Raw genomic sequence first — 18012 nt, forward strand, 5'->3', positions numbered from 1 at the left:
TCAGCTACCTTGGGAGGCTGAGGCAGGAGTATGGCTTGAATCTGGGAGATCAAGGCTGCAGTGGGTGACGATTGTCCCACTATACAAATGGGTGGCAAAGTGAGAGCCTATCTCAAAAGAAAAAAAAAAAGCATACTTTGTGAGGGTATTTTTATTTTGCTTATCTTATCTTTTAAAGCTAGTAGATTAATAACTTGATGTAATAGAAGTCTCATCTGCTCGAGGCGTCACATTTTTTTTTTTTTTGAGATGGAGTCTCACTCTGTCACCCAGGCTGGAGTGCAGCAGCACAATCCCGGCTCACTGCAACCTCCACCTCCCAGGTTCAAGTGATTCTCCTGCCTCAGCCTTCCGAGTAGCTAGGATTACAGGTGTGTGCCACCACGCCCAGCTAATTTTTGTATTTTTAGTAGAGATGGGGTTTCACCATGTTGGCCAGGCTGGTCTCGAACTCTTGACCTCGTGATCCCCCCACTTCAGCCTCCCAAAGTTCTGGGATTACAGATGTGAGCTGAGCCACCACGCCCAGCCACGCATTTTTTATGGTCAAATGGCGTGCATTTCAGTAACAGATGAGTTCATCTTTACTGCGTGAATAGAACTGTGTTCCCTCCCAGGTTCATAAAAATGCAGTCAGATATTGCAGTTCTTTCACATTTTAGTTGAAAGGTCATCAAGGGTGGATGTTCTTGCTGCTGGCATTTCCTGTTTACGTATCCATGAGAAAGGTCATGCCTTTTTAGGCTGTAGTATTTCCAGTCTTTCTTCTATCTGCTGGCTCCAACTCTAAATACAGTTTCTGGGGGTAGATGAAGGGCTGCTGTCACTTATCTTACTTTTGATTTGTGTTTGATAGCAGCATCACCATTCGGATAGTCAATTACATTCTAAAAAAGCTGATGAGAGTTTTGATTTTGGTTTTTCCTCCGGACATTTTGTAATTTCACTTCTAGAACTAAGTCACTATAACCTGATTTCCTCTGTGGGAGGAAGAAGATAAAACAATCTGACCATGAGAATTTAAAAAGTTGTGATTCTTCTGTCTTAGGAAAAATCTTTCTCTTATGCTTGTTTTTCTCCATACCCAGCATTTGAGCTTTCCCTCACCAACGCTGAAGATCTTATGGAAAAAAATTATTCATTCCCATAGATATGTGGATGTCCTGTTATTTTAAGATAAATTCATTATACTCTTGAACAATTTTTAATTAATAATGTATTTTGAAATGATTTCAAATTTATTTATTTATTTTTTAGAGATGGGGTCTTGCTGTGTCACCTAGGCGGGAGTGTGATGGTGCAATCATAGCTCACTATAAGCTCAAACTCCTGGGCTCAAGTGATTCTCCCGCCTCAGCCTCTGGAGTAGCTAGATGCCACAATGCCTGGCTAATTAAAATTTTTTTTTTGTTGTGGAGATGGAGTCTTTCTACATTGCCCAGGCTGGTCTTGAACTCCTGGGCCCAAGTGATCCTCCCACCTTGACCTCCCAAAGCACTGGGATTATAAGCATGAGCCACCACACGTGGCCTGATGTTAAATGTAAACCTTGCAGGAACATAACCGTTTTCATTCAGGTTCTCGCCAACATTTCACTGCATTTGTTCTCATCACTTTGTCTTTTCATGTTCCCATGGTCATTAGTGTTTTTTCTGAACCGCGTGAGTGCAGGCTGTCCACATGGTGCTTCCTTCTCCCTAACTCTTCCAGTGTGTGTGTTCCTGAAATAAGGACCTTCTCCTATATGACTACTCAGACATTGTCCAGGAGCAGCCAAGGGGAAATGTAGCCTTGTAAGGAAGGTCGTGGTAGGTCCTCAGGGCCTTGGGTCAACCATGCCCCTCCCATATTTGACTGCCTACCATATCCTGTCTCTTCAGTCTCGTTCAACATGGTATTTTCTTATCTCATCTCATCCCTGGTGATGTTAAAATTGATCACCTGGTCATGTTGATGTCTGTCAAACTTGGCTATAATGTCACCCATTCCCCTTGGTAATTGACTAGTGTTATGAGGGGAGATAAGCTGACATTATTCCAGAACTCCATTCTACATTAAACTTCAACTTCAGTCCCCGCTGGATGACTCCTGCCTGAATCAGCCACCACTATCATAGTTGCTAAACATGATTTTCTATTTTCGTTATCTCTTAGTTTGTTTTACTGAAAGGGGAAACCTTCATCTATCACCAGTATAGAGTCATGGATTTGTATTTTATTCAATTAATGCATTATTATGTTTTACCTTCATACTCTTATTGTTCCTGATTTGGTCAGTGGGAGATCTTTCAAGGTGGGTTCTTCCTTCTCTCCGTCTCTCATTCTTTGGATATATCTCCTCATTCTTTTTTTATTTTAGTATTTTATTTTATTTTTTTGAGACGGAATTTTGCTCTTATTGCCCAGGCTGGAGTGCAATGGCATGATCTTGGCTCACTGCAACCCCCAGCTCCCGGGTTCAAGCAATTCTCCTGCCTCAGCCTCCTAAGTAGCTGGGTTTACAGGTGCCCACCACCATGCCCAGCTAATTTTTTGTATTTTAGTAGAGACAGGGTTTCATCATATTGGCCAGACTGGTCTCAAACTCCTGACCTCAGGTGATCCACCCTCCTCGGCCTCCCAAAATGTAGGGATTACGGGCGTGAGCCACCGCGCCCGGCCTCTTTTTGTAATTAAACAAATTTTATTAGAGACAAGGACTTACTTTGTTGCTCAGGCTGGAGTGCAGTGGCATGATCATACTTACTTACTGCAACCTCAATCCCTTGGGCTCAAGTGATCCTGTCACCTCAGCCTCCCGAGTAGCTGGGACCACAGCACATACCACCACTTCTAGCTAACTTTTAAGTTTTTTGTAGAGATAGGGTTTCACTATGTTGCCCAGGCACATCTCAAACTCGTGAGCTCAAGTGTTCCTCCCACCTTGCCTCATTCTTTGAATATTTACTTGGCATGGCAAGCAATTCCAGACTCACTGTGTACTTACCCTGCCTCAGACCTAGTATCAGCTGTTGATTTTTATGGAGGAGATATTTACAAAACCAAAATCTGGGTGTTTAAAATGCTCATTGCTATTGGGATGTCATTGCTTCTAGGCTTTTTCAGTGGAGTGAGACCTAGAGAATATATATATATGCATATATGTCTACACACATGTGCATACACATACATGCATAACTTAAAAAAAAATTACCTCCCATGTGCAGGCGCATACAGATCTGGCCAAAGCAGGTAGGAGGGGAGCCGGGGGAGCAGTGGTGACCATTCCGGCAGCACCCTGGGAGTTTCCATCTTTATCTTTCTGTGGCTGTCTTTGTATATGGATTAAAACCTATGGCTTCTCATTAATATCTCCAATTCTGATCTGAACCCTCAAGATTCTGTCTATATTTCCATGTTTGTAAAATCTCAAAAAGTGAAAAATCTAGCTCTAACTGACTAGAGAGGGTGGGAGATTTATATTATGGAATAAGAAAATCAGCAAGTACATTAAGGATGTACGTTAAGGACGTACTTCCTGATTTTTCTATTCCATAATATAAACAATCTCCCCACCCTCTAGCTTTCTCTTCTTAACTTTTGTTTTTTTTTGAGACAGAGTCTTGCTCTGTCGCCTGGGCTGGAGTGCAGCTCGGCTCACTGCAACCTCCACCTCCTGGGTTCAAGTGATTCTCCTGCCTCAGCCTCCCAAGTAGCTGGGATTACAGGCGCCCACCGCCATGCCTGGCTAATTTCTGTATTTTTTGTAGAGATGGGGTTTTGCCATGTTGGCCAGGCTGGTCTAGAACTCTTGATCTCAAGTGATCCACCCGCCTCAGCCTCCCAAAGTGCTGGGATTACAGGCGTGAGCCACCACGCCCGGCCGAATTCTCCTTTCTCCAGTTCCTTATCTACTTATCATTCTACTTGGTATCTTTAGGATAAAATCAAACTATTTGCCATCTTCTTGGGTCTCAGCATAGTCAACACTGCCATAATTTTTTCCACTTTCCTACTCTATCTGAATATTCACTACCCCAGACATCCACTTTGTTTGAAACGTTCTTAAGTCTGTACCACGTCTTCATATTCTTAAAGGATGCCCCTACCAAAGTGATGTCTTCTGCTTCTAAACTTGGAATTTTCTAGTGTATTTATCTGACTCTTAACAAGGAAGAAAATGATCTATCTTGAGGATATATCTTTTACTTTTCTAAGTGGCTTAAGGCTTTTTTTTTTCTTTCAGTCATGTTTTCTTTTTATCCTGAAGTGCTTTATCCTAGCCTCGATTTCTACTTAGATGTTTCTTGGACTGATTAGATTTTAGCAGTGAGAATACTTCTGCCAGTATTCCACAAATTAGCGACTTATTAATTGTGTAGAATTTTACTAGGTAGCAAATGAGATCACTTGAAGATACAGTACTGATAATCAAACGGTACTCAGAACATGCCATGTATTTCACACTGTGTTAAGAGCAGTAAGTGTAACAGAGATGTTTCATAAGAATCTGTTAGTTATTTCAAGGAACGCTGAATGTTGAATATCATCTTCCAGAAAATATAAATGGGTTAAAGAATAAGTGAAAGGAATTTAGAGGAATCTATGCCGTTTTTCTTGTAGGACTTGACCAGTGATTACCATCCATTGTATATTACACATCAAATCAACAATCTTTTTTTTTTTAAAGTAGAGACAGTGTCTCCCTTTGTTGCCTAGACTGGTCTTAAACTCTGGAACTCAGGTAATCCTTCCGCTTTGGTTTCCTAAAGTGCTGGGATTACAGGCCTGAGCCACCATGCATGGCCTGTTTTTTGTTTGTTGGTTTGTTTTCTTTAAGAGTTGGTTTGTGCTTGTTTTCTGTTTATAATGTCATCAACCTTCATTGAGTATATTCAGTGCAGACCCTAAATCAATAGAACCTGATCTGAAGTGGAATAGTAAATCAGTCTGTTTTTGTGTTTGCAGTGGGATCATGAAACCTGGCCTCAATGCCATCCTGGGACCCACAGGTGGAGGCAAATCTTCGTGAGTATAAGAGAGTATAAGTAAGCTTCTTCTGTGCACTTTTAATGTGCTTTTAAAATCCACTTTTGTGTGTGTGTAACCAGGTATTTATTGAGCATTTGCAATGCGTGTCAGGTCTGGTTCTAGGTGCTGTGGATAACTGTAGTTGTGTGGTTTTGTCCCAAGGACCAGGTAGTCTTATTAGGTTAGCTTTACTAATAGGACTTGATAAGGTGATTGACATGTAGCAGTTGACCATGTTATCAGCTAATAGGGAGGAAAAAGAATGGGAGAATGTTAAAAGTAGGGAAAGGGAGCAGAAGATGTAAGTAAAGGCATGCGTCTTAGATAAAAGAGCACATTGCCTGTGTTGGTACCTCCAAGGTCAGACAGCTGGGAGGGCCATTTGGGAGATCTGTACTTTATCAGCCAATGGTGTCTTGCTTTATGTTTTGGGGCTTTATTGTAATGTACAATGAAAAGAGAAAGATGAGAATTTTTAAAAGCATAATTTTAGTTAAACCATAGAATTTCTTGACCAGTTAGTTTTCTAACTAAAGCAGAATTTGGATTCAAAGTAGCCATGGAATATATAACCTGTGTTGGAGGGAAAAAACCCCACAATATATATATGCTCTTATAGGTTATTAGACCCACAACATATACGTCCTCTTATAGGTTATTAGATGTCTTAGCTGCAAGGAAAGATCCAAGTGGATTATCCGGAGATGTTCTGATAAATGGAGCACTGCGACCTACCAATTTCAAATGTAATTCAGGTTATGTGGTACAAGTAAGTATTAGTGGGTTTGCATTTTCTGTTTCCTCTGTTTCTATATGGGTAAGTGCTTTGGCTGATAGTTCAATGTGCTTCCAATTGATTATGTGACATGTTCCTAGAACTGACTTCCTTTACAGCAGCTTTTCTTAATTTCCCATAGATACTTATGTGAAAAGGCAGGGAGAATCTGGAAGATGGCCCTTGTAAGGACAGTGATACCAATTCTCATTTTTCTATCATTTCTAAAAGATACTACTGTTATCCTTTTTTTGCCTTTCCTTCATCTTTCTTTTCCCCTAGCTTAGAAAGATATTTTAGCAAATCCTTGTATGAAGCAATCTGGAAGTGTCTGCTGGTAGTTAACATAATTACTTGCATTCTATTTGGGTGTACAGATAGGGGGCGAAAATGATTATAAGCAGGCTTTGCAGACATCTATGGGGTTAACTGTCATTTGCAGAACTGCAGGTTCATCATTAGCTAGAACTTTACCTTAGTTACGTTATTTTTGTGGATTATGTTACATATACTAAACAGTCATGGTCTTAGAAAAGACTCATTATGTCTCATTAAAATGCTATTTGCCTTAAGGATGATGTCGTGATGGGCACTCTGACGGTGAGAGAAAACTTACAGTTCTCAGCAGCTCTTCGCCTTCCAACAACTATGACGAATCATGAAAAAAACGAACGGATTAACAGGGTCATTCAAGAGTTGGGTCTGGATAAAGTGGCAGACTCCAAGGTAATGTGGAGAAACTGAAAGCATCGTGATCAGCATAGATAGGACCTGATTCAGAGGTTTCCTGTAATGTGTATGGTCAAAAGTGATTGCTTTCCATAACAATGAGAAAAGCAGCTTGTTACATAATATGAATGTGGAAATTAACCTGGAAAAAAATCTTCACAGTGTTTGAATTGCGCACCTGAAGTGATGTGGTGTTGTATGTGAAAGTGTTCCTGCCCTTTCCTTATGCTCCTCCCCCAACTTATGGCTTAAGTCACGTCTCATTCCATATCTGCACTAGCTTTTCTTCTTCCTCTTTTTCTCTTCCTCCTTTCAGTCACTCTTCCTCCAAGGGACTTTGTTCCATTGCTATTGAGGTATATTTCTGGGATTGATAAGTGATGAGAGTCCAAGGTTTCTTGCTCTGTATCAGCAGTCCCCAATGTTTTTGGCACCAGGGACTGGTTTTGTGGAAGACAGTTTTTCCATGGACCAGGGTAGGGCAGATGGTTTTGGGATAATTCAAGTGTATTACATTTATTGTACACTTTATTTCTATTATTATTTCATTGTAATATATAATGAAATAATTATACAACTCATCATAATATAGAATCAGTGGGAGCCCTGAGATGGTTTTCTTGCAACTAGATGGTCCCATTTGGGGGTGATGGGAAACAGTGAGACATCATCAGGCATTAGATTCTCATAAGGAACACACAATTTAGATCCCTTGCATGTGCAGTTCACAATACGGTTTGTGCTCCTATGAGAATCTAATGCCTCCACTGACCTGACAGGTGGAGCTCAGGCAGTAATGCAAGCATTGAGGAGCGGCTATAAATACGGATGAAGCTTTGCTCACTCACCTGCTGTGCATACTGGTTCCCCAGGAGTTGGGGACCCCTGCTGTATATATTTTAGTTTGCTATAATTTGGCTTCCAAAATTATATTTGGTCAAATTAGGATTTATTTCTTGTTTGTGTAGTGTGTTTTTTTTATAGCCTTTCTTTTGATGGTTTTGTCTCTCATTCCCTTCCTCCTTCTCTGCCTCTTTTTTTTCTGCCAGATGTTTACAGACTTTTGTATGCGAAGCTGTCTTTTAGGTTCTAGAGATACAATTGTGGGCAAGAGAGACAAAGTAACACCTCCTCTTGTGGGTTGGAGAGGATCGTGAAGAAAAAAAATGAAACGAATGAATGAACTTTACAATTGATTAATAGGTATGGAAGATTTGCTGAGAAGACATTTGAAGCTTTGGGTGAAAATGAGCTTTTTGCATTGTAATGCCTATAATGTAATCCCCTGTGGTATCCCTTACTTAGAAGCAATGAAGAATGAGATGTTCTAATGGTCTATACTTCATATTATGCTTTCTGACAGTCTTCTGTTCAGGGTGTTTTACTGTATTTTGTTTGGAAGAGTAACTCTGAGATGCCACCATTCACCACTTATTTCTGCTTTATGAGTGATTGGGTTTTCTTTGCTTCGGTTCTGTTTATTTATTTGATTTTGTCTTTCCAGTAAGGTGGTTTGTTCCACTCTGTTCTTTACCTTCAGGCAGCCATTGCCCTATGTTGCTTGTTAGGATTTCTAGGGAAAACAGACTGTGAAGGCACAGCTATTGACTTCCTAGTTTATTTATCTAAATGATTGAAGCAATACATTTAAAATATTTACTTTTTGTGAAATTTTAAACATAACAGAAATGTAAAGTGAATTGTCTGATTACTATAGTAATTATATGGTTAAAGTATAATTAATATAGTAATAAGACTATTAATATCATTTACATAGATTTCCCAGTTATTAACCTTAGGTATATGGGGTCAATTTGGGAAGCCTCATGGTAATTAAAAAGGTGTTAATACGGTATGAGAGAAAGTGAACTTTCCTAGCTACGGAGCCCATGCTTTTACTGTAAGTCCACCTGGACACTGGGAGGGGAGAGAGTGTTAGATGGCTAATACATTATAGTTGCTTTCACATTTTCTTCTCCTGACTTTATCTCCCTTTTTAGACTGTGATTTCACCATGTCACCTATCTTTTAGTGTTCTGAACTTCAAACTAAATATTTGATTCAGTAAGGAACAACCTGTTAACAGCAGTTGCATTTTTTTTTTTTAATTTTATCTTTTATTAAAGTTCTGGGATACATGTGTAGAACCTGCAGGTTTGTTACATAGGTATACATGTGCCATGGTGGTTTGCTGCACCCATTAATCCATCATCTACATTAGGTGTTTCTCCTAATGCTATCCCTTCCCTAGCCCCCGACACCCAGACAGGCCCCAGTGTGTGATGTTTCCCTCCCTGTGTCCATGTGTTCTCATTGTTCAACTCCCACTTATGAGTGAGAACATGTGGTGGTTGGTTTTCTGTTCCTGTGTTGGTTTGCTGAGAATGATGGTTTCCAGCTTCATCCATGTCCCTGCAAAGGACATGAACTCATTCTTTTTTGTGGCTGCGTAGTATTCATGGTGTATATATGCCACATTTTCTTTATCCAGTCTATCATTGTGGGCATTTGGGTTGGTTCCAAGTCTTTGCTATTGTGAACAGTGCTACAATAAATATATGTGTGCATGTGTCTTTATAGTAGAATGATTTATAATCCTTTGGGTATATACACAGTAATGGGATTGCTGGGTCAAATGGTGTTTCTGGTTCTAGATCCTTGAGGAATCACCACACTGTCTTGCACAATGGTTCAACTAATTTACACTCCCACCAACAGTGTAAAAGCATTCTTATTTCTCCTCATCCTCTCCAGCATCTGTTGTTTCCTGACTTTTTAATGATCACTATTCTAACAGGTGTGTGATGGTATCTCATTGTGGTTTTGATTTGCAGTTCTCTAATGACCAGTGATGATGAACTCTGTTTCATATGTTTGTTAGCTACGTAAATGTCTTCTTTTGAGAGGTGTCTATTCATATCCTTTGCCCAATTTTTGATGGGGTTATGTTTTTCTTGTAAATTTGTTTAAGGTCTTTGTAGTTTCTGGATATTAGCCCTTTGTCAGATGGCTAGATTGCAAACATTTTCTCCCGTTCTGTAGGTTGCCTGTTCACTCTGAAGATAGGTTTCTTTTTTTTTCTCTCTTTTTTTTTTGTGTGCTGTGCAGAAGCTCTTTAGTTTAATTAGATCCCATTTGTCAATTTTGGCTTTTGTTGCAATTGCCTTCAGTGTTTTAGTCATGAAGTCTTTGCCCATGCCTGTGTCCTGAATGGTATTGCCTAGGTTTTCTTCTAGGGTTTTTACAGTTTTAGGTCTTACATTTAAGTCTTTAATCCATCTTGAGTTAATTTTTGTATAAGGTTTAAAGAAGGGTGCAGTTTCAGTTTTCTGCATATGGCTAGCCAGTTTTCCCAGCACCATTTATTAAATATGGAATCCTTTCCCCATTGCTTGTTTTTGTCAGGTATGTCAAAGATCAGATGGTTGTAGATGTGTGGCATTATTTCTGAGGCCTCTGTTCTATTCCATTGGTCTATATATCTGTTTTGGTACCAGTACCATGCTATTTTAGTTACTGTAGTCTTGTAGTATAGTTTAAAGTCAGGTAGTGTGATGTCTCCAGCTTTGTTCTTTTTGCGTAGGATTGTCTTGGCTATACGGGCTTTTTTTTGGTCCCATATGAAATTTAAAGTAGTTTTTTCTAATTCTGTGAGGAAAGTCAATGGTAGCTTGATGGGGATAACATTGAATCTATGTATTACTTTGGACAGTATGGCCATTCTCATGATATTGATTCTTCCTATCCGTGAGCATGAAATGTTTTTCCATTTGTTTGTGTCCTCTCTTACTTCCTTTAGCAGTGGTTTGTAGTTCTCCTTGAAGAGGTTCTTCACATCTTTTGTAAGTTGTATTCCTAGGTATTTTATTCTCTTTGTAGCAATTGTAAATGGAAGTTCATGATTTGGCTCTCTATTATTGGTGTATAGGAATGCTTGTGATTTTTGCACACTGATTTTGTATCCTGAGACTTTGCTGAAGTTGCTTATCAGCTTAAGGAGATTTTGGGCTGAGACAAAGGGCTTATCTAAATATACAATCATGTCATCTGCAAACAGAGACAATTTGACTTCCACTCTTCCTATTTGAATACGCTTTATTTCTTTCTCTTGCCTGATTGCCCTGGCCAGAACTTCCAATATTATGTTGAATAGGAGTGGAGTGAGAGGGCGTCCTTGTCTTGTGCAGGATTTCAAAGGGAATGCTTCTAGCTTTTGCCCATTCAGTGTGATGTTGGTTGTGGGTTTGTCATAAATAGCTCTTATTATTTTGAGATACATTCCATCAATGCCTAGTGTATTGAGAGATTTTAGCATGAAGGGGTGTTGAATTTTTTCAAAGGCCTTACTGCTGCATCTATTGAGACAATCATGTGGTTTTCATTGTTTGTTCTATTTGTGTGATGGATTATGTTTATTAATTTGCATATGTTCAACCAGCCTTGCATCCCAGGGATGAAGCCAACTTGATCGTGGTGGGTAAGGTTTTTGATGTGCTACTGGATTTGGTTTGCCAGTAGTTTGTTGAGGATATTTGCATTGATGTTCATCAGGGATATTGGCCTGAAATTTTCTTTTTTTGTGTATCTCTGCCAGGTTTTGGTGTTAGAATGATGCTGGCCTCATAAAATGAGTTAGGGAGGAGTCCCTCTTTTTCTATTGTTTGGAATAGTTTCAGAAGGAATGGTACCAGCTCCTCTTTGTACCTGTGGTAGAAATCGGCTGTGAATCCATCTGGTCCTGGATTTTTTTTGGTTGGTAGGCTATTAATTACTGCCTCAATTTGAGAACTTGCTATTGGTCTATTCAGGGATTCGACTTCTTCCTTGATTAGTCTTGGGAGGGTATATGTGTCCAGGAAAATCCATTTCTTCTAGATTTTATGGTTTATTTGCATAGAGGTGTTTATAGTATTCTCTGATGGTAGTTTGTATTTCTGTGGGATCAGTGATTATATCCCCTTTTTCATTATTTAATATATCTATTTGATTCTTCTCTCTTCTTTATTAGTCTAGCTTGTGCTCTATCTATTCTGTTAAACTTTTCAAAAAACCAGCCTCTGGATTCATTGATTTTTTTGAAGGGTTTTTTCCTGTCTCTATCTCCTTCAGTTCTGCTCTGATCTTAGTTATTTCTTGTCTTCTGCTAGCTTTTGAACTTGTTTGCTCTTGTTTCTCTAGTTCTTTTAATTGTGATGTTAGGGTGTCGATTTTAGATCTTTCGCACTTTCTCCTGTGGGCATTTAGTGCTATAAATTTCCCTCTAAACACTGCTTTAGTTATGTCCCAGAGATTCTAGTATGTTGTGTCTTTGTTCTCATTGGTTTCAAAGAATTTATTTATTTCTGGCTTCATTTTGTTATTTACTCAGTAGTCATTCAGGAGCAGGTTGTTCAGTTTCCATGTAGTTGTGTGGTTTTGAGTGAGGCTTTTTGTTTGTTTGTTTGTAGGTATCTATTAGGTTCACTTGGTCCAGAGCTGAGTTCAAGTCCTGAATATCCTTGTTAATTTTCTGTCTTGATGATCTGTCTAATATTGACAGTGGGGTGTTAAAGTTTCCCACTGTTATTGTGTGGGAGTCTAAGTCTCTTTGTAGTCTGTAAGGACTTGCTTTATGAATCTGGGTGCTTCTATATTGGGTGCCTATATATTTAGGATAGTTAGCTCTTCTTGTTGAATTGATCCCTTTACCATTAGGTAATGCCCTTCTTTGTCTTTTTTGATCTTTGTTGCTTTAAAATCTTTTACCAGAGACTGGGATTGCAATGCCTGCTTTTTTTTGCTTTCCATTTGCTTGGTAGATCTTCCTCCATCTCTTTATTTTGAGCCTATGTGTGTGTTTCATATGAGACGGGTCTCCTGAATATGGCACACCAATGGGTCTTGACTCTTTATCCAATTTGCTAGTCTGTGTTTTTAACTGGGGTATTTAGCTCATTTATATTTAAGGTTAATATTGTTATGTGTGAATTTGATCCTGTGAATATGATGTTAGCTGGTTATTTTGCCCATTAGTTGATGCAGTTTCTTCATAGTGTTGATGGTTTTTACAACTTGGTATGTTTTTGCAGTCACTGGTACTAGTTTTTCCTTTCCATGTTTAGTGCTTCCTTGAGGAGCTCTTTTGAGGCAGGCCTGGTAGTGACAAAATCCCTCAGCCCTTGCTTGTCTGTAAAGGAATTTATTTCTCCTTCGCTTATGAAGCTTAGTTTGGCTGGATATGAAATTCTGGGTGAAAAATTCTTTTCTTTAAGAATTTTGAATATTGGTCCCCACTCTTTTCTGACTTACAGGGTTTTGGCAGAGAGATCTGCTGTTAGTCTGATGGTCTTTCCTTTGTGGGTAACCCAACCTTTCTTTCTGGCTGCCCTTCACATATTTTCCTTCATTTCAACCTTCATGAGTCTGACGATTATGTGTCTTGGGGTTGCTCTTCTCGAGGAGTATCTTTGTGGTGTTCTCTGTATTTACTGAATTAGAATGTTGGCCCATCTTGCTAGGTTGGGGAGGTTCTTCTGGATAATATCCTGAAGAGTGTTTTCCAACTTGGTTCCATTCTCCCCATCACTTTCAGGTAACCAATCAAACATAGGGTTTGTCTTTTCACGTAGTCCCATATTTCTTGGAGGCTTTGTTTGTTCGTTTTCATTCTTTTTTCTCTAATCTTGTCTTCATGCTTTATTTCATTAAGTTGATCTTCAATCTCTGATATCCTTTCTTCCGCTTGATTGATTTGGCTATTGATACTTGTGTTTGCTTCACGAAGTTCTCGTGCTGTGTTTTTCAGCTTCATCAGGTCATTTATATTCTTCTCTAAACTGGTTATTCTAGTTAGCAATTCCTCTATCCTGTTTTCAACGTTCTTAGCTCCCTTGCATTGGGTTAGAACGTGAACATGCTCCTTTAGCTCAGAGGAGTTTGTTATTACCCACCTTCTGATGCCTACTTCTGTCTATTCATCAAACTCATTCTCCATCCAGTTTTGTTCCCTTGCTGGTGAGGAGTTGTGATCCTTTGGAGGAGAAGAGGCGTTCTGATTTTTGAAATTTTCCGCCTTTTTGCATAGGTTTTTCCTCATCTTCATGGATTTATCTAACTTTGGTCTTTGATGCTGGTGACCTTTGGATGGGATTTTAGTGTGGACATCCTTTTTGTTGATGTTGATGCTATTCCTTTCTGTTTGTTAGTTTTCCTTCTAACAGGCCCCTCTGCTGTAGGTCTGCTGGAGTTTGCTGCAGGTCCACTCCAGACCCTGTTTGCCAGGGTATCACTAGCGGAGGTTGTAGAACAGCAAAGATTGCTGCCTGTTTTTTCCTCTGGAAGCATTGTTCCCAGAGGGGCACCCACCAGTTGCCAGCTGGAGCTCTCCTGTATGAAGTGTCTGTGGACCCCTGCTGGGAGGTGTTTCCCAATCAGGAGGCACAGGGGTCAAGGATCCACTTGAGGAGGTAGTCTGTTCCTTAGCAGCGGTCTAGCACTGTGCTGGGAGATTCACTGCTCTCTTCAGAGCCGGCAGTCAGGAACGTTTAAATCTGCTGAAGCTGTGCCCGCAGCCTCCTGCTCTGTCCCAGGGAGGTGGGAGTTTTATCTATATGCCCCTGACTGGAGCTGCTGCCTTTCTTTCAGAGATGCCCTGGCTAGAGAGGAGGGATCTAGAGAGGCAGTCTGGCTACAGTGGCTTTGCTGAGCTGTGGTGGGCTCCACCCAGTTCGAATTTCCTGGCGGCTTTGTTTACACTGTGAGGGCCTACTCAAGCCTCAGTAATGGTGGACGCCATTCCCCCTACCAAGCTTAAGCTTCCCAGGTTGACTTTGGACTGCTGTGCTGGCAGTTAGAATTTCAAGCCAGTGGATCTTAGCTTGCTGGTCTCTGTGGGGCTGGGATCTTCTGAGCCGGGCTAGACCACTTGGCTCCCTGGCTTCAGCCCCCTTTCCAGGGCAGTAAACAGTTTTGTCTCACTGGCATTCCAGGTGCCACTGGGGTATGAAAAAAAAACTCCTGCAGCTATTAGTATCTGCCCAAATGGCCGCCCAGTTTTGTGGTTGAAACCCAGGACCCTGGTGGCATAGGCACCTGTGAGAATCTCCTGGTCTGCGGGTTGTGAATATCATGGGAAAAGTGCAGTGTCTGGGCTGGAATACACCATCCCTCATGGCACAGTCCCTCATGGCTTTCCTTGACTAGGGGAGGTACTTCCCCGACCCCTTGCACTTCTATGCCTCACCCAAGGAGGTGCTTTGTATCAGGCTTAGTTACTGACCAGCTGTGACCTGAACCTAAGTTCACTCATCTGATAAAAGAGAAACCTACTTTATCTGCCAGGTATCCACTTATTTGCTGTTCAGAATAAATGAACTTAATGAGATAAACTGTCTCTTACAGGACTGGCACATGTTAGGAGCTCACCAAACAGTAGTGACTGGTTGTTATCATTGACAATTATAATATTTGTGATTTAGGTTGGAACTCAGTTTATCCGTGGTGTGTCTGGAGGAGAAAGAAAAAGGACTAGTATAGGAATGGAGCTTATCACTGATCCTTCCATCTTGTTCTTGGACGAGCCTACAACGGGCTTAGACTCAAGCACAGCAAATGCTGTCCTTTTGCTCCTGAAAAGGTAAATGCTATGGGAACATTATCTTTAGTTAATATCTTATCACTACTATGTCCCAGATATTCTTGGTGCAGGGGGTTCAGAAATGATCAAAACAATTTCTTCCTCTTCTGTTGGAGGGAAAGTCACTTGAGAAGTGAAAAGCATTATCAAGAAAAACAAAGCAGGTAAGAGTGTAGGGAAGGATTGCTGTGATGAGGGTGGGGGCAGGGTTGGGCCTGTTTTGTGCTGTCTCTTTAGCTTTTTTACTCAACACCAACAGATACACACATACACATTTTTTCTATCTCTCTGCTCTGTAACACTGAACATTTTGTAGTTTTCTGAGTAGACTTTTTTATTTCACATCTTTTTCATCTTATTCTTCCACCTTCAGTGCTTTTTCTTCTTAACTTTCTCCTGTTGGGCCTTTTTTACTCTGCTTATATCATCTTCAGACTGGGTTGTGAGTCTCCCATTTTGCTTACCAGGAATCCTTAGCTTCTTCTGTTTCATATTGTGCTGAAATTGTTGACCTACTGGCCTGATCCTCTTTGAGGCAGAATGTCTTTGTATACATGCTAGCATACAGTAGGTTCTTAGAAAATGTTAAAATTGAAGTGACTCTTCACATATAATATTTTGAATAGTAACAGTTTCGAACAGTGATTTTGGCCCTTCTTCTACCTGTGTATTGTTATTATAATTATTACAAATATTATTACAATTCAAAGTGAGATTTGGGTGGGGACACATATCATTCCACCCCTGGTCCCTCCCTCCCAAATCTCATGTCCTCACAGTTTGAAACCAATCATGCCTTCCCAAGAGTCTCCCAAAGTTCATTTCAGCTTTAACTCAGAAGTTCACGATCTAAAGTTTCATCTGAGACAGGGCAAGTTCTGTCCACCTATGAGCCTGTAAAATCAAAAGCAAGTTAGTAACTTCCTAGATACAACAGGAGTACAGGCATTGGGTAAATACATCTGTTCCAAATGGGAGAAAATGGCCAAAATGGAGGGGCTACAGGTCCTGTGCAAGTCCAAAATACAAAGGGGCAGTCAAATCTTAAAGCTCTGAAATTATCTTCTTTGATTCCATATCTCACATCCAAGTCACACTGATGCAAGAGATGGGCTCCAAGGGCCTTGGGAGGCTCTGGCCTTGTGGATTTTCAGGGTACAGCCCCTCGCGTGGCTGCTTTCACGGGCTGATATTGAGTGTCTGTGGCTTTTCCAGATGCACAGTGCAAGCTGTTGTTGGATCTACCATTCTGGGGTCTTAAGCTATGATGGCCCTCTTCTCACTACTCCACTAGGCAGTGCCCCACTGGGGGCCCTGTGTAGGGGCTCCCACCCCACATTTCCCATCTGCACTGCTCTAGCAGAGGTTCTCCATGAGGGCTCCAGCCCTGAAGTTGACTTCTGCCTGGACATCCAGGTATTTCCATACATCCTCTGAAATCTAGGCGGAGGGCAGGCCTAACACTACATGGAAGCCACCAAAGCTTGAGTCTTGCACTCTCTGAAACAACAGCCTGAACTCTCTGTTGGTCCCCTTTAACCATGGCTGGAACATACAGCACCAAGTCTCGAGACTGCATGAAGCAGTAAGGCCCTGGGCCTGGCCCAGGAAACCATTTTTTCCTCCTATGCCTCTGAGCCTGTGATGGGAGGGGCTGCTGTAAAGACCTCTGACATGCCCTGGAGACATTTTCCCCATTATCTTGGTGACTGACATTTGGCTCCCTGTTACTTATGCAAATTTCTGTAGCAGGTTTGAATTTCTCCTCAGAAAATGGATTTTTTCTTTTTTATTGCATCATCGGGCTGCAAATTTTCTGAGCTTTTATGCTCTGCTTCTCTTTTAAACATAAGTTCTAATTTCAAACCATATATTTGTGAGTGAATAAAACCGAATGCTTTTAACACACCTGAGTCACCTCTTGAATGCTTTGTTGCTTAGAAATTTCTTATGCTAGATGCTCTAAGTCATCTCTCTCAAGTTCACAGTTCCACAAATATCTAGGACAGGGGCAAAATGCCACCAATCTCTTTGCTAAAACATAGCAAGAGTCACCTCTATTCCAGTTCCCAACAAGTTCCTCATCTCCATCTGAGACCACCTCAACCTGGACTTGATTGTCCATATCGCTATCAGCATTTTGGTCAAAGCCATTCAACAAGTCTCTGGAGTTTCCAAATTTTCCCACATCTTCCTGTCTTCTTCTTAGCCCTCCAAACTGTTCCAACTTCTACCTGTTACCCAGTTCCAAAGTAGCTTCCAGATTTTTGGGTATCTTACAGCAGCATCCTACTCTACCAGTACCAATTTACTGTATTAGTCTGTTCTCATGTCTGCTAGGTATGTCTGTTAATAAAGACATACCTGACACTAGATAATTTATAAAGGAAAGAAGTTTCATGGACTCACAGTTGCACATGGCTGGGGAGACCTCACAATTATGGCAGAAGGCAAAGAAGCAGCAAAGGCATGTTGTACATGGCGGCAGGCAAGAGAGCTTGTGCAGGGGAACTCCCATTTATAAAACCATCAGATCTTGTGAAACATTGTCAGTACCATGAGAATAGTATGGGGGAACTGCCCCCATGATTCAGTTATCTCCACCTGCCCCTGCCCTTGATACATGGGGATTGTTATAATTGAAGGTGAGATTTGGGTGGGCACACAGCCAAACCTTATCAACCTGTAAGTCATAACTCCTGTGAAAAGGTAAGTTAGCACTGTTTTGGCCATGGACTTAGACCAGAGATTAAATCCCAGCCTTGTCTCTTACTAACAGTGATCCCTTGGCCAGTTGCTTAGTTGCTTGATCCTTTAAGACATATTTATAAAATGAGGGTAATAATAATAATATTAGAACTGCCTCATAACAATACTGTGAAAAT

General features: G+C 40.7%; 1 protein-coding gene across 6 annotated transcripts in view; it reads left to right on the plus strand.

The window, feature by feature from the left end:
• Positions 1–18012, plus strand: part of ABCG2 (ATP binding cassette subfamily G member 2 (Junior blood group)) — a 140558-nt gene that overhangs the window by 95291 nt on the left and 27255 nt on the right. For all 6 annotated transcript variants that reach the window (XM_030918643.1, XM_030918648.1, XM_030918645.1 and 3 more), the window contains 4 exons: positions 4947–5006; positions 5664–5778; positions 6358–6510; positions 14970–15127. In XM_030918643.1, the coding sequence (XP_030774503.1) occupies positions 4947–5006; positions 5664–5778; positions 6358–6510; positions 14970–15127 (486 nt within the window). The remainder of the gene's footprint in view (positions 1–4946; positions 5007–5663; positions 5779–6357; positions 6511–14969; positions 15128–18012) is intronic.

Source organism: Rhinopithecus roxellana, chromosome 2, assembly GCF_007565055.1.
Source record: "Rhinopithecus roxellana isolate Shanxi Qingling chromosome 2, ASM756505v1, whole genome shotgun sequence".
Classification (NCBI taxonomy): domain Eukaryota; kingdom Metazoa; phylum Chordata; class Mammalia; order Primates; family Cercopithecidae; genus Rhinopithecus; species Rhinopithecus roxellana.